This window comes from Halichoerus grypus, chromosome 7, assembly GCF_964656455.1.
Source record: "Halichoerus grypus chromosome 7, mHalGry1.hap1.1, whole genome shotgun sequence".
NCBI lineage: Eukaryota > Metazoa > Chordata > Mammalia > Carnivora > Phocidae > Halichoerus > Halichoerus grypus.
The window spans coordinates 46,860,660-46,877,953 of record NC_135718.1 but is presented as its reverse complement, the minus strand read 5'-3'; the positions used below and the strand labels follow the sequence as shown (position 1 = coordinate 46,877,953).

Here is a 17,294-nt window from a genome sequence, read left to right as displayed (position 1 = left end):
TAATCTAGAACATCTGATATTTGAAACCCAAATCAAATCAATGGAAAGTGATACTTCAGAGATAGCTCTGACATATATCAAACCGTTTACTTTATGTTAAAGGTAACATTTAAAATTAAGGAGGAAAAAAATGGACTATTCATTAAATTAGGATGACTGGTTATCTATTTGGGGAAATTCTCTTTTTAAACTCTACTCTCCTCCCTACACAAATACACAAATACTGCAGTATCATGAAGTACAGAGACAATAGTATCCCAGGGAGTGTGGTGAGATGGGTGAGCATGGGCTGATAAAGCAACATCCCCCATAGTCTCCTAGGATTACCATCGGGAGGGGAATCTGAACATTTGGGATCTAGATAGAGCATTGTGTGTCCTGAGAATTAGAAGCAGTTTGTTGTTGCAAGAAGGAACATTGTGAAGTTGAGTGAAGGAAGGTAAGTCTGGAAAGGCAGGTAGGGTCCTGATCATCAATGGCATTAGGTGTCAAACTGAGGAATTTTGAGCCCTTTGGCAAGATAAATCTGTGAAGATTTTTTTTTTTTTTTAGATCAGTGGAGTGAAAATGGTATACATTGGATGGAAGTAAAATTGGAAGCAGGGGAATCAGGGAAGTTGAAAGGTAAAGTAGCATAATGGGGATGGAGAAAAGGTTCCATCATTCATTCAAATAGTCAGTAAATATTTCTGAAGACCCGTTTGGTGTCGAGCACAGTGCTAGGCCCTGGATACAATGGTGAACAAGACAAATGCAGTCCAGGTGGGGACAGTGTAGTGCTCTGATGACAGGCAAATCAATAAAGACTTAATTGAGGCCCCATAACTTAACCTTTTAATACCAACTGACCATTTTGACCTTAAAATTTGATATCGTACTTTCAGGGGTTGCAAACAGAGATGTCCTCGGGCCATAAATTAACAAATGAATGAAGGGGGCAGAGATAATGCAGTAGGGTGTGGTGAAGCTGGGTGGGGGGTGGGGGGAAGGAGGGTGTGTTTGTCCTTCCTACAAATCTTCAAAGGATGCTGATGATTGCTGCTGATTTGATTTTGTGCAGGATCTTGGCCTATGGGACTCTGATTTTTTATTTTTTTTTCAAATATTTATTTATTTATTTATTTATTTTTATTCTTTCAGTGTTTTAAATTTTATTTTATTTTTTTATTATTTATTATCTCTTTATTCAAATTCCATTTTAGATTTGTAGAAGAGCTGAGCAGATATTTCTTAGAGTTTTATATATTCACCCCACATCCTCCACCTTCATACATAGTTCCCCTATTATTAATATCTTACATTTGTATGGTCCACTCATTAAAATTAATGAATTAATATTGATGCATTATTTTTTAAATTTAAATTCAATTAATTAACATATAACGTTATTATTGGTTTCAGAGGTAGAGGTCAGTGATTGATCAGTCTTATATAATACCCAGTGCTCATTACAGGGACTCTGATTTTTTTTTTTTTAAAGATTTTATTTATTTATTCGACAGAGAGAGAGAGACAGCGAGAGAGGGAACACAAAGGGGGTGAGTGGGAGAGGGAGAAGCAGGCTTCCCGCGGAGTAGGGAGCCGGATGCGGGGCTCGATCCCAGGACCCTGGGATCATGACCTGAGCCGAAGGCAGACGCTTAACCAACTGAGCCACTCAGGCGCCCCGGGACTCTGATTTTGGAAGTCGTTAGTTTAGAGGTGGCATAAAGTAAAAATTCAATAAATGTTTTCTGGTTGTTCTTACTGTTGTTAAACGTCAGTGAACTAAACGTCAGTGAACTAAGTGCTGTGTTGTGGGAGGAAGAAGTGAGCAAATGCCTAAAATTCAGTTTGAGAAAATGCAATACATTGAATGGGCAATTTACATAAAGTCAACAAGACCCAATATGCCCAAAGCCAATTTGCCAAATTCACCAAATTTATGGAGTGTGGCTTTAATACTTCAATAGGGAAGTTATTATTTTTTTAAAGATTTATTTATTTGAGAGAGAGAGAATGAGAGAGAGAGATCACGAGCAGGCAGAGGGAGAGGGAGAAGCGGACTCCCCTGTGAGCAGGGAGTCTGATGCAGGACTTGATCCCAGGACCCTGAGACCATGACCTGAGCCAAAGGCAGGCACTTAACCGACTGAGCCACCCAGGTGCCCCGCAAACCTTTATTTTTATCCCACAAATCCAGGTGTTGATTTCCAGGGCTGGTTAACCCTTGCAGGTAGCCTCAGGCCTGTGTAAATAACTTTACTCTTTCTTGTGGAATACTGTTGCACATTGCTTACAATTTCACAGAAATCAACTTCTCGTGAGCAACCAATATTTCAGTATGGGGTAGGGGATGGAAGGAAGTGAAAATACCTAATAATTTCCCTTTGAGCATGTATGTTGAGAAAGAAAAAGAAAAGGGTTCACCTAGGGGCAAATGTAATGTCCTTGTAAAAACAAACAAACAAACAAACAAAAAAAACCAAAGAAAAAATGACCCAGACTTGGATATAATGAATACATTGTTACTAATCTCTGCATAGAAAGATTGTGGCACAGGGTAGGGGCTCAGAAATCTGTATGGCATAAATGAATGAGTAAAATACTCTTTCAAATATCTGTGTAGAAGGAAAATCTTGCATCTTTGAAGTAAGCAAACTGAGGACTAACCATATAATTGGGCATTTAAGTTTAGCTTTTTAAAAAAAGATTGATTGATTGATTGATTTTAGAGAGAGAGCGAGAACAGAGGGGAAGGGGCAGAGGGAGAGAGAGAATTCCAAAGAGACTCCCTGCTGAGCACAGAGCCGATGTGGGGCTCCATCCCGAGACCCATGAGATCATGACCTGAGCCAAAATCAAGAATTGGATACTCAACAGACGGAGGCAACAGGTGCCCTTGGTTATTTTCTTTTAAAGTTGCCTGAAACTTATTTTCATAGCTCAGGAGGCAGATCTATAGGCCAGGAAAGGCAGAGACTATCACAGTAGCTGTAAATGGTCTGGCCTGGTTGGAGCTAAGAGTTTGCAGGAGGCCATGGACTCTCAAAGGCCAGGCTGAAAGAAGTAGTGGCCAGGTCATGAAAGTCCCTGTTAGGCATTCTAGTAAGTTCTGACATTTCCTTGCAGGTGATAATTGGGAGTTAAGTATTAAAAGTTCACCCAAATGCTGGTTTTCTGAGCACAGAGACTGTATTTGTGCAGTTCACAGCCATATCACGGGCCTCGATGCACAGGACCTGGTGTGTGTTGGGCTCTTATTGTTATGGGGTATTTTTAAAAAGTTCAAAGGAGGGGCACCTGGGTGGCTCAGTCGTTAAGCGTCTGCCTTTGGCTCAGGTCATGATCCAGGGTCCTGGGATCGAGCTCCATATCGGGCTCCCCGCTCCGCGGGAAGCCTGCTTCTCCCTCTCCCACTCCCCCCGCTTGTGTTCCCTCTCTCGCTGTGTCTCTCTCTGTCAAATAAATAAATAAAAATCTTTATAAAAAAAAAAGTTCAAAGGACTCAGTGGATATCCCTTGAAGCCAAGCTTATTATAAAGAATCTGAAGTAAGAGAGTTTTCAAGAAAAAGAAAAAAAGATTGGCCAACAATGTTTGATGACTTAGGGAGGAAGATTAACCATAAGACTGGGTAATTTAAGGGCTGACTTGTTGACCTTTGCCAGTGACGTCCAAAAATAGAGTGGGAACAGAAGCGAGGTGGACTGGAGGTGAGGAAGAATGTAAGGCAAGTAATGTAAGGAAGTGAGGTGTCTGGTAAAAATGCTTCGGGGAAGCAGCTTCAGGGAGGGGACACCTGTGAATGCAAGGTACTGAGAGAAAATATAAAACAAAAACATTTTTGATCTGAATTTTGAATTACTGGGAAGAAAAAAAAAGAAGGCCAAAGAAATCAGTTTAGGTGCAACCTTATTTTGGTTTGCTCTGCTCTCTTAGTCTCCATCTCCTCCAACCCTTCCTGCTTCCCAGATATTCCCCTCAACTACCTCAGAGCCCCTGCTTACTGCCCCAACAGACCGGCGGAACTGTCAATGCCTCTGACCCCAGCAGCCAGCAGACGACCCATCTACAGCCATAACTCACTGACGTGACCTCCCATGATTTCATCTGCCCTTCGAGTCTGTGTGTCCTCATGCTTTTTCTTCCCTTTGGTTGGTGAGGCATGATCTACACTGGGATCAAGTCAGGAACATTGGGCTCCTGTTCCACTTCAGCCATTAACTTGCCCAGTCAATACCAAGTAATTTTTTTTTTTTTTTTAAACTAAGCTCTATGCCGAACTGCCGAGCGTGAGGCTTGAACTCATCACCCTGAGGTCAAGAGTCGCATGTTCTACTGACTGAGCCAACCAGGTGCCTCTTAACTTGCCCAGTTAAAACCCTTACTTTCATCTACTTTATGTTTCTCTAGGCATTTTCCTGTTTTTAGAGTTTGACCTCTCTGTGCTTCAGTGTCCTCAAATGTATATTGGGTATAAGTAGTATCTATCCCCATTGGGCTGCTACAATTTAAGTTAATGTATGAAAAATCTGTGCTTTGGGCCTGCCACATAGATTTGTAGTTTGGTTAAATAGATGGGGGAACATGTGGACCCCTCTGAATTCTGACAAAATAATCTGAAACAGCTGTCAAACAGATGTTGTGTTTTCCACACCTGGAGCGTTAAAAAAAACTTTCTCCCACACATTTGGGAAAGTCCTACAGTTGTGTAGAAAATGCCAGTGACCTGCAGTTTCCTCATCTGTAAAATGGGTGTTTCAGTTATATCAAAGGACTGTCTAAGGGCGGGGGCCGCCTGGGTGGCTCAGTTGTTCAGCGTCTGTCTTCGGCTCAGGTCATGATCCCGGGGTCCTGGGATCGAGCCCCACATCGGGCTCCCTGCTCAGCGGGAAGCCCGCTTCTCCCTCTTCCACTCCCCCTGCTTATGTTCCCTCTCTCGCTGTGTCTCTCTCTGTCAAATAAATAAATAAAATCTTAAAAAAAAAATCATTCTAAAAAAAAAGGACTGTCTAAGGGATAAGAGGAATTAGCCAGTGATCTAATGCCCATCATCCTTATTCAGTATTAATCTCTGGTCTCTCCTGCCTCCAGTCTCACCCAGTAGGGCTTCGTCAGGGACATATCAAGCACTGTGGATCATCTGTGAACCATAGGAAGCTACCGTCCACTGGTGGTCAGCAGTCTGTCACATAATCGGGTGATGGTGACAAACATGAGGTCAGAGGTCAGACTGCTCCTGCCAGAGGCTCACTCTGTGGTCTGAACCTCTTTGCCCCCAATGTCCTCAAGTCTAAGTGGGGAAAAAATAATACCTATTTTGTCAGGGTATTATGGGGATTAAATAAAATTAGCTTCAGTGGTGCTTAAAGAATGGAAATTAGGTTTTGAAAAGGTGATGTGATCAAGAGGTGTGTCTGGGGCGGGGCGATCCAGGGTTCTGTGTAAGGTGGGTCTAGGGTGGGCACCTCGGGGGTATATTACTGCTGCTCGGACGCTCGTCGCTTTATCACTCGGAAAGACTCTGGGCAGGAGGCTCAAGGAGGCTCCTAAGGGTGAGTTGCTGTGGGGGGGGGGGGGAGGCAGCCTACTTGATGTTCTAGTGTTTTGTAGGGCTTTGAGCTTTCATTTTTTGAAAAGTGCAGGCCTAGAGGCTGGGGACAGCTCAGGTCGCATGTGTGACTGGTTGCTGTACACTAGATTTGGGCAGTAGGACTTTCAGAGAGGCTCGGGTAATTTAAAAATGCACCTTTGGTTACATAAAAGGGATTTCTTGTCAATTATATCCCAATAAAACTTGGGGGTGGGATTTAGAAAAAGTAGACCCAACCTTAATAAATAACAGACAATAAGGAACTGGCCTTAGAAAAAGATTTCTTATATTTTAGATATACGGAAGTGTTTCGGGGTGAAACAATACGTGTAGGATTCACTTCAGAATTTGGAGGGGCTGTTGAGATGAGTGGAACGGGTGGCTTCATGAAATAAGATGGGCCATGTTGCTGGACAGCAGAGTTGAGCGGTGGGATTGCCGGGGTCATCATACTCTTCTCTCTCTTAATTTTCATGGATGGCAACCAGTTAACGGGATACAAAGTTTTAAAAAAATTTCCCAAACCAAAAGAGCTAGCCTGGAAGAATGAAAGTGGCCCTGGGATTTTAGTTTTTCCTACTTCACAAAGGACTCGATGTTCTGTGAAGTTCAGAAATCATTTGGAACTTCGCAAGCTTGGGATATGGAAGAGACTTGACACTCCCGTTCTTTGAGAAAGTAGATTCAGAAAATACAGGGGATCTTGACTTTTGATTTCTTTTTCTAGATGAACCCTTAAGTGAGGCAAGAAGGCTCTGTGGTCTGTTCAGCTGTGCCTTGTGTCTTTTGGGTGGTACGCTAGTGAGTGAGATGTGAGTCCTCTGTCAGAGGCCACTCAACTACGGATTGGTGGACCCAGGAGTCCACTGGTCCCATCACCATCCCTGTCTCAGCGGCAAAACTCTGCATCAGAGTGATCCCCAAGCAATGGTGGCCCAGCAGCAGTGCCTTTAGGATGTGAAGCCCTCTGTGAAACTGCTCTAGAAATGGCCTTCAGCCCAGCGTCCGGAGAGCAGCCAAAGATGCAGAGTATGGCCTGGGAGGACCGTAGCCTTCAGCACTGCCCCGTGGGCCATCAGCCTCAGAGCACAGGTAGGTGGACTCCAGAGCCCTGCTCCTAAGGGTCTGAGATGATACAAAAGAATGTCTGTTTGCTTGCAACTTTTACTGAGTTTCTATTACTTTTTTCACTCATTATTACTGTTTTTTTTTTTTTTTTTTATTTGCCAGCGAGCGAGTGAGCGCGTGCACAAGCAGGGGGAGCAGCAGGCAGAGGGAGAGGGGCAGAGGGAGAGGGAGAAGCAGGCTCCCCATGGATCAGGGAGCCCGATGTGGAACTCGATCCCAGGACCCCGAGATAATGACCTGAGCCGAAGGCAGACGCTTAACCGACTGAGCCACCCAGGTGTCCCACTGAGTTTTTATTTTTAATAAATGTGCACATTTGCTTTTCAGAGATGCTGGGAAGTCTTTATATAGATTGATGGTGAGTGGGAGGGGATAGGGGATGCAGTAAAATCTCAAACCAGATCTACCAACCCCCTTCCCCCCCATCTTGGCCATCTCCAGCTGGTCTCCCTAAGCAAAGACCCTGAGTGCCATTTTGCCGTGAACAGAGTGCTGTCTTGCTCCCTTGTTAGTGTTGTGTGTTCCCAAACCCTACAGAACTTGGAGTCTGTTCACAACCAGTGGCTCAAGAGGGAGATCTGTGGATGTGAGGTTGATCTGGCTGTGACATCTCTCACCCCGTTGACACCAGGGTTGATTCTTGGCTGATCTGGTTGGCTAGGTGTGTGTCCCCACTCCATGTGCGTTTCTCCTTAAGCTGTGCATTCAAAAGAGGTCAACCTTCCCCCATAGAGGAGGACCCTTCCTTCTTCGGTGAAGTGTATACAAGTAGGTGCGCTCCCCTGAACCTCTGAAGAAGCCCTCAAGCTGGAGAACTTTGACACTTCTCAAGGGCAATGGGTAGGAAAGTGGTATATATTGAAGTTTGTGGGGGAAGGTAGAGTTTTTTAAATACAGTGCTTCCTTTTACTTTGGACCAGCCTCTTACTCCCAGCCAAGGATCAAAGATTTAAATAAAACTTCCAGAGCTCAACTACTTTGTTTCCCATGAAGGAAGTTGTCCTTTGGGCTCAGGCCAACTTGCATGGGGTTAATGTTGTGGGAATTCATCCGCCTCCTTCCTTATCTGAGGCCCTGGGAGTTAAGGAACCGCACTGTGTGTCTGGCCTGAAGGCTAGATTTGACCTTCAGCTTCTGCCTCTTTTTGCTCATGCCCTTGGGCAACGCACTTACTGTCTTCCAACTTCTGTTACTTCCCAAGGTAAAAGGATTCCTAAATAGGAATTATGACACTGGGAGCAAATAATTCTTGGGGGAGCACTGTCTTGAGGGGTGAAATGATATGCTCATGGTCACACAAAAATAGGAAAGGTTTGGCCCAGAGAGATGGATTTTACAAAAAACAAAAACAAAACAAAAAATGGGGGCTTCTTTCCCTACTTCCCTTCAGGCCCTTTTTATTGATTTGTAGGATTGGGCTCAGCACAGATGAGATTAACAACATTGCTGGGTGTTCATTAGCTTCCACTTTGTGCAGGGGGTGACTCCGTACTGCCCTCCTTTCTTAATATTCTCTGAGGAAACACTTATGGTAAACAGGAAGAAAATTACCATTATTAGTGTTTTCAAGACCTGCCTTGTCCACTGGATTTTTTTTTTTTTCCCCTGTAGCAGCTAATCTAATCTTCACTCCCACAAGTGGAAGTATCTGAGTGTGATACGCAGGTTGTGAGCTGTTCTCGCTGGGCAATTCCTTCCCTGCAGACTGACTCTGAATCTGTCTCTTCACTTGCAAAGTAGGGAGGGGCTCTTAATGAAGAAGGTTGGATTTGGAAATTCCAGGGTAATTTTTCTCTCTAAGCAATCTGTAGTTCTTTGTAGGTCATTTTGGGATTATTTCAGACCAGGTTAGGGAAGCCTGGGTCTTTGACATTGCTGTGTTGCTATGGATGGAGACCTAGGGCTAGGAATCAGCCTCCAGAATGCTCTGTTGTGGCCTTCCTCCCTCTCCTGGATCCAGTTAGCTATCATCTTTGGCTCTGGGTTACGGGTGGTCTGGAATGCAACATGGTCACCGTTCCCCTATAGTCTCTATGAGTTTCTGGGAGAAAAGGGGTAAGAGCCAACAGTTACTGTGTTCTTAGTATGAGCTGGGATTTATTCATTCATTTTTTTTCATGGCTCCATGCTATAGATCCGCTTAGACCCTGTTAGGTGGAGAAATGGAGACTCAAAAGAGGTCTGTTAACTCATCCGGCAGCATTTAGGAAGGGCTGGAGTCCCTAGAGCCAATATTTGGATATGTGTGGGGGCAGTTTTCTGTTATCTTTCTGACTGGAGGGAGCTACTGTCAACCTTGGAGGGAGACAGTGAGTCCATGTACGAGTGTATGAGAGTTTTTCAGAAAGCACTCACCCCAAATGCCAATGGCTTCTCCGAGAATTAGCCCTGCTCTTGATACGTGTGCTGTGTCTTCACCTGGGAAAGGAGAAACAAGGTGAGAAGGAAGAAAAAAGGAACTTTCCGGTGAGTTCAGAAAGTCAGAAGCACAAACCTGGGGCTGGTAGAAAGTAGAGACGATGCTCAACTGTTTAAAGGACACGTATTGGGGGCGCCAGGGTGGCTCAGTGGGTTAAGCCTCTGGCTCTTGATTTTGGCTCAGGTCATGGTCTCAAGAGTCCTGGGAACCAGCCCCGCCTTGGGCTCCCTGCTCAGTGGGGAGTCTGCTTGTCTCCCTCTTCCTCTGCCCCTCCCCCTGCGTGCGCTCTCTCTCTTAAATAAATAAATCCTTAAAAAAAAAAAATAAAGGACACATGTCGGGCAGAGACAAACTATGATGGAAGTTTTCTTTTAAGGTTTTGATTTATGTTTCCCTAATGATTAGTAAAATTAAACATCTTTTCATATGCTTGTAGCCATTTGTGTATCTTTGGAGAAATATTTATTCAAGTCCTTTGCCCATTTAAATCCCGTTTGTTTTAATCTTGAGTTGTAGGAGTTCTTTATATATTCTGGATATTAACCCTTTATTAGATATGATATGCAGATATTTTCTCCCATTCCTTAGGTTGCCTTTTCAATTTCTTGACTGTGTCTTTCGATACATAATTTAAATTTTTGATGTAGTCTGATTTTTTTTCCCCCTCTTGTCGCCTGTGTTTTTTTTTGTTTTGTTTTGTTTTTTAAGATTTTATTTATTTGACAGAGAGAGACACAGTGAGAGAGGGAACAGAAGCAGGGGGAGTGGGAGAGGGAGAAGCAGGCTTCCCGTGGAGCAGGGAGCCCGATGCGGGGCTCGATCCCAGGATCCTGGGATTATGACCTGAGCCAAAGGCAGACGCTTAACGACTGAGCCACCCAGGCGCCCCGTCGCCTGTGTTTTTGATATCCCAGGAAAGGATTGCCAAATCCAATGTCATGAGATTTTGCCCCCATTTTCTTCTAGGAGTTTTTTATTTTTTAGTTCTGTTGAGATTTTGATCTGTTTGAGTTTTTGTATATGATGTAAGGTAAGGGTCCAAGTTCATTTTTTTGCATGTGGATATCCAATTTTCCAACCCTATTTGTTGAAAAGACTATCCCTTCCCCTTGAATGGTCTGGACCCTTGTCAAGAATCATTTGACCATATATGTGAGGGTTTATTTTTGGGCTCTCTATTCGATTCCACTGGTCTACCTTTCTGTCTTTATGCCAGCATCCACACTTATTCGATTACTGTAGTTTCGTAAGTTTTGAAATCAGAAGGTGTGAGATCTCCAAATTGCTCTTTTTCAAGGTTGTTTTGGCTCTTTAGGATCTCCTGAGATGCCAAATGAATTTTAGGCTGAATTTTTCTATTTCCACAAAAAATGCTATTGGAATTTTGATAGGGGTTGTACTGAATCTGTAAATCACTTTGGGTAGGGGCGCCTGGGTGGTTCAGTCCGTTAAGCGTCTGCTTTCAGCTCAGGTCATGATTCCCAGGGCTCTGGCATCGAGCCCCGCATCGGGCTCCCTGCTCAGCTGGGAGCCTGCTTCTCCCTCTCCCTCTGCCTGTTGCTCCCCCTGCTGGTGCTCTCTCATGTACTCCTTCTGTCAAATAAATAAATAAAATCTTTAAAAAAATGACTTTGGGTAGTATAGACATTCTACCAGTATTTAGTTTTCCAATCCATGAACATAGATATATCTATTTATTTGTTACATCTTCTTTAATTGTCTCAGGATGTTTTTCAGTCTTGGTAGGTTGTGTGTTTCCAGAAGTTTATCCATGTCATCTAGGTTATCCAATTTGTTGGTGTACATTTGTTCATGGTATTCTCTTGTAATCATTTTTATGTTTATGACATTGTAGTGGCCTCATTTCTGATTTTATTTTTTTCTTAGTTAATCTAGGGAAAGATTTATCAATTTTGTTGATCCTTTCAAAAAAACAACTGTTTTGTTGTTTTTCAATTTTTTTTCTATTTTTTAATCTCTGCTTTTATCTTCATTAGATCCTTTATCTTCTGAGTTTGGATTTAGTTCTTCTAGTCCCTTGAGGTATACAGTTAGATTGTTGATTTCAGATCTTTTATAGCTCTAAACAAGCACATTTAAAACTTCTCTTTTAGCAATGCTATCATTGCATCCCATAAATTTTGGTGTTATGTTTTTCATTTGTCTTAAGGTATTTTCTAATTTCACTGTGACTTCTTTAACCCAGTGGTGGTTTGAGTGTTGATTAATTTTCAGATTTGTGGATTTTCCAGTTTACCCTCTGCTATTGATTTCTAGTTTCTTTCCATTATGATTGGGGGTGGGGAGGAGTATGACTTCAGTATTCTTTAATTTAAGACTTACTTTGTGGTCTAACATGTAGTCCAGAGAATGCTTCTGGTGCACTTGAGAAGAACGTACATTCTGCTGTTACAGTGTTCTGTATCTGTTTATTATGTCTGACTAGCTTATAGTGTTGTTTAAGTCCCTTATTTCCTTATTGATCTTTTGTTTGGTTGTTTTTATCCATTATTGAAACTAGGACATTGAAGTCTGTTATTATTGTATTTCCTATTTCTTCCTTCAGTTTTTGTCAGTGTTCACTACATATATTTGGAAGCTCTGAAGTTTGGTTCATAAATATTTAAAATTGTTTTATATCCTTGGTGAATGGACCCTTTATCATTATATAAGGTCCTCCTTATCTCTTAGAACAGTTTTCAACAAAGTGTACCAACATGGATGCAGATTTCCTACTTTCTTTAATCTTTGTTGTCCTTCCCCCACCCCACCCCCATACATCTATATTGTGGGTTATCACATGGGTGTGAGCTGGCTTATTTTATATTTCTTCAATTACTAATGAGGCTGAACATTTTCTCATCTGTCTTTTCCCCTGTAGTGTATGATTCTTTGTTAGGCTAAAGAAATCCTTCCATGTCCTGGCTCATAAATCTCATTTTCTCATAATTTTAAAGATAGGCCTTTAACCCATTAGTAATCTTACAAATAGGTATGAGGTAGGGCTTTACTTTTTTTTTTTTTTTAAGATTTTATATATTTGACAGAGAGAGACACAGTGAGAGAGGAAACACAAGCAGGGGGAGTGGGAGAGGGAGAAGCAGGCTTCCCGCTGAAGCTGATCCCAGGACCCTGCGATCATGACTAGAGCCAAAGGCAGATGCTTAACAACTGAGCCACCCAGGTGCCCTAGGGCTTTACTTTATAAAAGTTTTATTTTATGAATGGTTAGCCAGTGAACTGTCTTTTTATTTTTCCTCTAGATACTATCAGTATTCCCCAATGCTTTTGTTTTTCCATTTACAGGTTTTTTAGGATCTCCAAATGAAGATGGTCATAATAAAGTAAAAGAAACAAGAGGGAGAAAAGTAATTGGAAAACCCAGACGTAAATTTACTAAGGATGAATTGTGCCTACTTAATCACATATTTGAAGATATTCCTTACCCTGATTTTATCACTCGAAAAAAACTGGCTGAAAGACTCTATTGTCAAATATATGCGATTGATGTAAGTGAAATATTCAAAGCTTTGCTACATCTTTTGTAGACTATAGAGAATGTAAAGGAATTAAGAAAAACTTTAATAGCATTTCATGGGACAAAGTGTTGACATCTGGGTCACTTTTCTTACTCATCTCAATGTCGGTATGAATATGTTCTGTGTTTCTTGGAAAAATCTGATGCTTGTGAGGAAAGTCTGGAAGCAGAGACCAGTTAAGAACATACTGCAGTTATCTAGAATCGGGACAATGATGGTTTGGACCAGGCCACTGGTTGTGGAAGTACAGACAGCTGGAAAGACTTGTGTTATTTTCAAGGTGGGGCTGATCATTTGCTGAGAGATTTCTGCATTCTATCTCATTGCGTATGCAATAAAGAAGGCTCCAAAATGTTGGCTTAAGCAAATGGAAGATTGAAGTTGCCTTTAAGATAGGGAAGGCCTGGGAATGGAGGTTTTATGCCAGACAGAGGCACTAGAGTTTCATTTTGGACACAACGATATTTGGTTTGCCAATTATACCTCCAGGAGGAGATAGGAAGTAAACAGTTGGGTATATGGGTCTGAAGTACAGGAGAAAGGACTTGTCTTGATAGTGCCCCCCACCCCCCACTTGGCATAATACCCCACAGCTTTAGTGGGTGCTTCACAACGAATTGTTGCATGAACCAATATCTTTTTTTAAGTTTTATTTATTTAAATAAGCTCTACACCCAACATGGGGCTAACTCATGACTCTGACATCAAGAGTCACATGCTCATCTGACTGAGCCAGCCATGAGCCCCATCATGAACTGATACCTTGTTCAGGGAATCTCAGCTATGATTTTGGAAATGGTTGGTGAATCATCAGCTGTATGAAATTTTAGAACTGCAATATTTTTTTATACACACAGTTAAGAAAATTATCATTTCTCTTATGTTATTGTCCATAAATCACTTGATTTGTTGGTTGCTTGACAACAGGAAGATCTAGGTTGGTTTGGAGGGTAAAAGTATAGGCAAATACTATGGAAGTAATGATGTTCTATTGTAAAAGTTTCATGAACTGGAAACATTGTAAGGGAAATACAAATCAGTGACTCCATACAAATAAGTAGAAAATCTGAACAAGGTTATAACCAGGAAAGAATTGAGTGGTCAAATAGAGTTGACTTGAGGATGCATGTGCTTAGAGAAAATGCCTATGATGTGATCAGGAAGTGAGCACAGCTTGGGGGAGGATCCTAGGAGGCTGTTGTCACACTAGAGAAAGTGAGCTTGTTTTTCAGTTGAGTCCTCGAGATGATCTTCTAACTGGCCCTATAACCTCTGACAAACTGACTCTTGCAACTCTGCTTTCTGTAAAATTATCTATGTTGGACAGTTGTAAGAATGAGTATTTGGAGGTGTCAGGTTCATTGTGCATAAGAGTTTTGTTTTAAGCAATCATCACGAGTGGATCAGAGATCCTTCCAGCTTCAGCGCTACTAATGGCCTAAAGCATTCCTGAGCTTGGAGACAGAGGGGATTCCAGGAGTGAGCAAATGGGCAAAAGGACCCCCACTCAAACACTATTACCCATGCTACATGACTGACCTACAGAAACCATGGCTTATTAGAATGGATTATCTAAGAAAGCATTGTATCATTTCCGCCTCCCCCAAAGTCCCAGGGATTGTGGTTGGCATGTATAACTGTCTTCATTTTAGGGAGAAAAAAAATGGGAGACTGGAGGTGCTAAGTAGAATACTTACGGTCACATAAAATATGCAGTCAAGTTATGAGTCAGGCTCTTATGTGTAGCCTTTGAAAACAAATTTCAAAAGATAATTTAGAATACATTGAGTCACGAGTTCATTCTGGTGTGGCAGCTTGAGTAAAAGTAATGACAAAGCTTAACTATATTCTCTCCCACGTTATGGAACTGTGTTGTGGAATGATACCAAATAAGCCAACTTGATCAATCATGAGTCTCTTTTCTCCTTAGAACTGGTTCCAGAACAAAAGAGCCCGCCTGCCACTGAAAGAGAGACAGAGAATATTTGCAGCTAGGAAACTGCATGCGTTCCCTATCCAGGGTCATTCACGTGGAAGCCTCCGGAACCCCCAGGCAGAATCTCCCATCTGGGCCCCTGAGCAGACCTGCTCCTCTACCCTGGAGGCTCTTCCAGGAGGAGTGGGCTATTTCTCTCCTGAGACACAATGGGTTCCCAATCAACAGGATGGCTCAGGGGACACTGGGGTCCCAGGCATTAAAAAGGAACAGAGCTATGCTTCGGAGTATCAGGGTGACATGGGGAATAGACTGTATGCCAACTATTCATCTTACAGCTACGAATCAGCGATCTATCTTCATCCTTCGACTTCCGTGCAGTACTTCGAGAAGTATGGGCCTGAGACCGGGCAGAGCTGGAATGCGAGGGCCTTCATTCTGCAGCAAGTTCATAGTCAGCAGGGGGAGAGACAGCAGCGGCAGCAGGCCTACTGTCCTTATTCACTGTATCAAGGACAGCAGCAGAATGGCTACTCGATGTCCTCCACAGCAACCTCGGCTTCAGAAGGATCAAGACAAATTGGGTTCCAGGATCAGCTGCTCATGCACCTGAATCCTGGGGATTTAGGGCAGCAGGTGCGCTCCTCCCTTAAGTCACAACAGCAGGGCGGGTGTTTTCAAACTAGTAGTGGTCAGGTTTCTGCTAACACAGGGTGAGCCAGAGAATGCAGCAGCTTTGGGATGAGGGGTCTGCAAAGGTCCACCGCTAGGACCAAGAATATGGCTTCAGAAAATGGTTCTAAGCTTCAGAAAAAAACAACCATAGGTTATCATCCCGCAGTCATCCACACAGCAGCCCAAGGCAAAGGCCTCTCTAGAGCCTGTGCATAAATGCTGTCTTCAGGGAAGCTCCATGAGCTGATGATCCCTCCTGGTAGGGCAGCAGTATTCCCCAGGGCTCAGGCCCTTGGCTGTGCAGTTCATGGTGCTTTGGAGAAAAGCTGGATTAGAGTCTGGAGCATAAAACCAACAAACACATGGAGAAGACAGCTGTCAATGAATAGCAGTTTGGGCTTCAAAAGAAAGAGGCTCTTGGACAGCAAGATGTCACAAGATCTGAGAGTACCCAGTTGAGCATCTAAATGCCATGTTGTTAACCAGAGTTTTTGAGGAATAGCCTGGTGTCTGTGAACGTCCAGCTTTGAAATGATTTTCCTAATTTTGAGCTTTAGGATACAGAATCATTTCTCAAGCATTTTGGAGCATTTTCTGTCGGTCTGGTATGCTTTTTCCTACACTGTATAATGTGTTTTACATACTTTAGATTTTTAACCCAAATCGTGTCCTGCTAATTACAGAATAAAGCGTGTCCCCTACATCTTCCCAAGGCAGTATGACATATAGATCTACTTCATTTTGCAAATATCTCCCATCTGTTACTACAAATAAGATTGAGAGTAGGTGGGGAAATAGCAAGTGCGATGAGTATGATTTGCTTAGTCACTCTGCACAGCCACTAGGAAATATTCCTAGTTGATACTCCTATTGAAGTTGTGGATATTTGGCACCCCTGCTACCAGATGTATCCTTTAAAGAAACTTGCATGTACTTATACAACAGAGCTCCCAAATAAATCTCATGTAAGGTAATAATCCTGCATAATTCAAAATAATAGACTAGAACTATATAGTTGAGAGTTCTGGTATACAATGTTCAGTGAAAAATCAAGTTGCCTAAATTTTATAATATGACATTTATAAAAATAAGAGCTTCAGCAATAAATAACATTGATTATTCTTTGATGCACATACATATGCAGCAAAAACAAAAACATGGACTAGGTTTACGTTCACTGAATTATGGAAAGTTGCATTAGGGCAAGTAGGAAAAGAAAATACCTTTTACATTATGAAGCATAGCCTATATATACTGAGTTATAATAGCAAGGGGTGGCATCATTGTCTACATTTCCCATTTCACATTCAGTATGATATTATGTATTATCAATTTCTGCCAAAGGAGTCCCTTTACTTCTGATTGGCTCAGTTTATTTCCTCCTCCTCTACAGATTTTGGTGAAAATTTTAATTCCCTTTTTTCATTAATTACCATAATACAATTTCTAATCCTGTAACCTGCTCATGTAGTGATTTAGATAGGTTTTTCTTATATTAAAAGAATGTTTTGTGTTCTTGGAATAACCCAGTTAGGTCATGAGGTATCCTTATGTATTTCTGGATTAGAATTGTTAATATTTTTTTTTTAGTTGCTAATCATGGCATCAATAAGGCCTGTAATAATTTTCTTTATTGACACTATGTTTAGGGGTTTAGATCATGTTAAGATAGCTTTGGAATAAATTATGTATGCCAAGTCTTACTAGTATCTAAAATCTTATGTAAAAATTTATTCATTAAATGAATGTCCTAATCAGTTTGGTCTGATGTTTTCTTTATAGGAAGAGTTTGGACTAATGCTGTTTTTAAGTGATTATAGGACAACCATTTCTCCTTGAGCTGTTTTGGGCAAGTTGAATTTTTCCCTAAATATATCCATCTCACCTGAATTCTCAAATCTAATTGCCCTAAAGTCATTGGAAACATCCCCTTTATGCCTAGAGCATATGTAGTAATGTATTTTGCATTTTACAATTAATATTTATACTTTCTATTTTTTTCTTTGTCAGAGGTTTGGAAAGA

At 41.9% G+C, this 17,294-nt stretch overlaps 1 protein-coding gene across 2 annotated transcripts in view; it reads left to right on the top strand.

The window, feature by feature from the left end:
• The window catches only part of LOC118534161 (cytoplasmic polyadenylated homeobox-like protein 2), a 41,869-nt gene extending 24,852 nt beyond the window's left edge, over positions 1-17,017 (top strand). For both annotated transcript variants that reach the window (XM_078077509.1, XM_078077510.1), the window contains 3 exons: positions 6,302-6,666; positions 12,428-12,630; positions 14,591-17,017. In XM_078077509.1, coding sequence (XP_077933635.1) covers positions 6,561-6,666; positions 12,428-12,630; positions 14,591-15,313 — 1,032 coding nt within the window. In that variant the 5' untranslated portion in view covers positions 6,302-6,560 and the 3' untranslated portion in view covers positions 15,314-17,017. The remainder of the gene's footprint in view (positions 1-6,301; positions 6,667-12,427; positions 12,631-14,590) is intronic.
• The last annotated feature ends 277 nt before the right edge of the window (positions 17,018-17,294 follow it).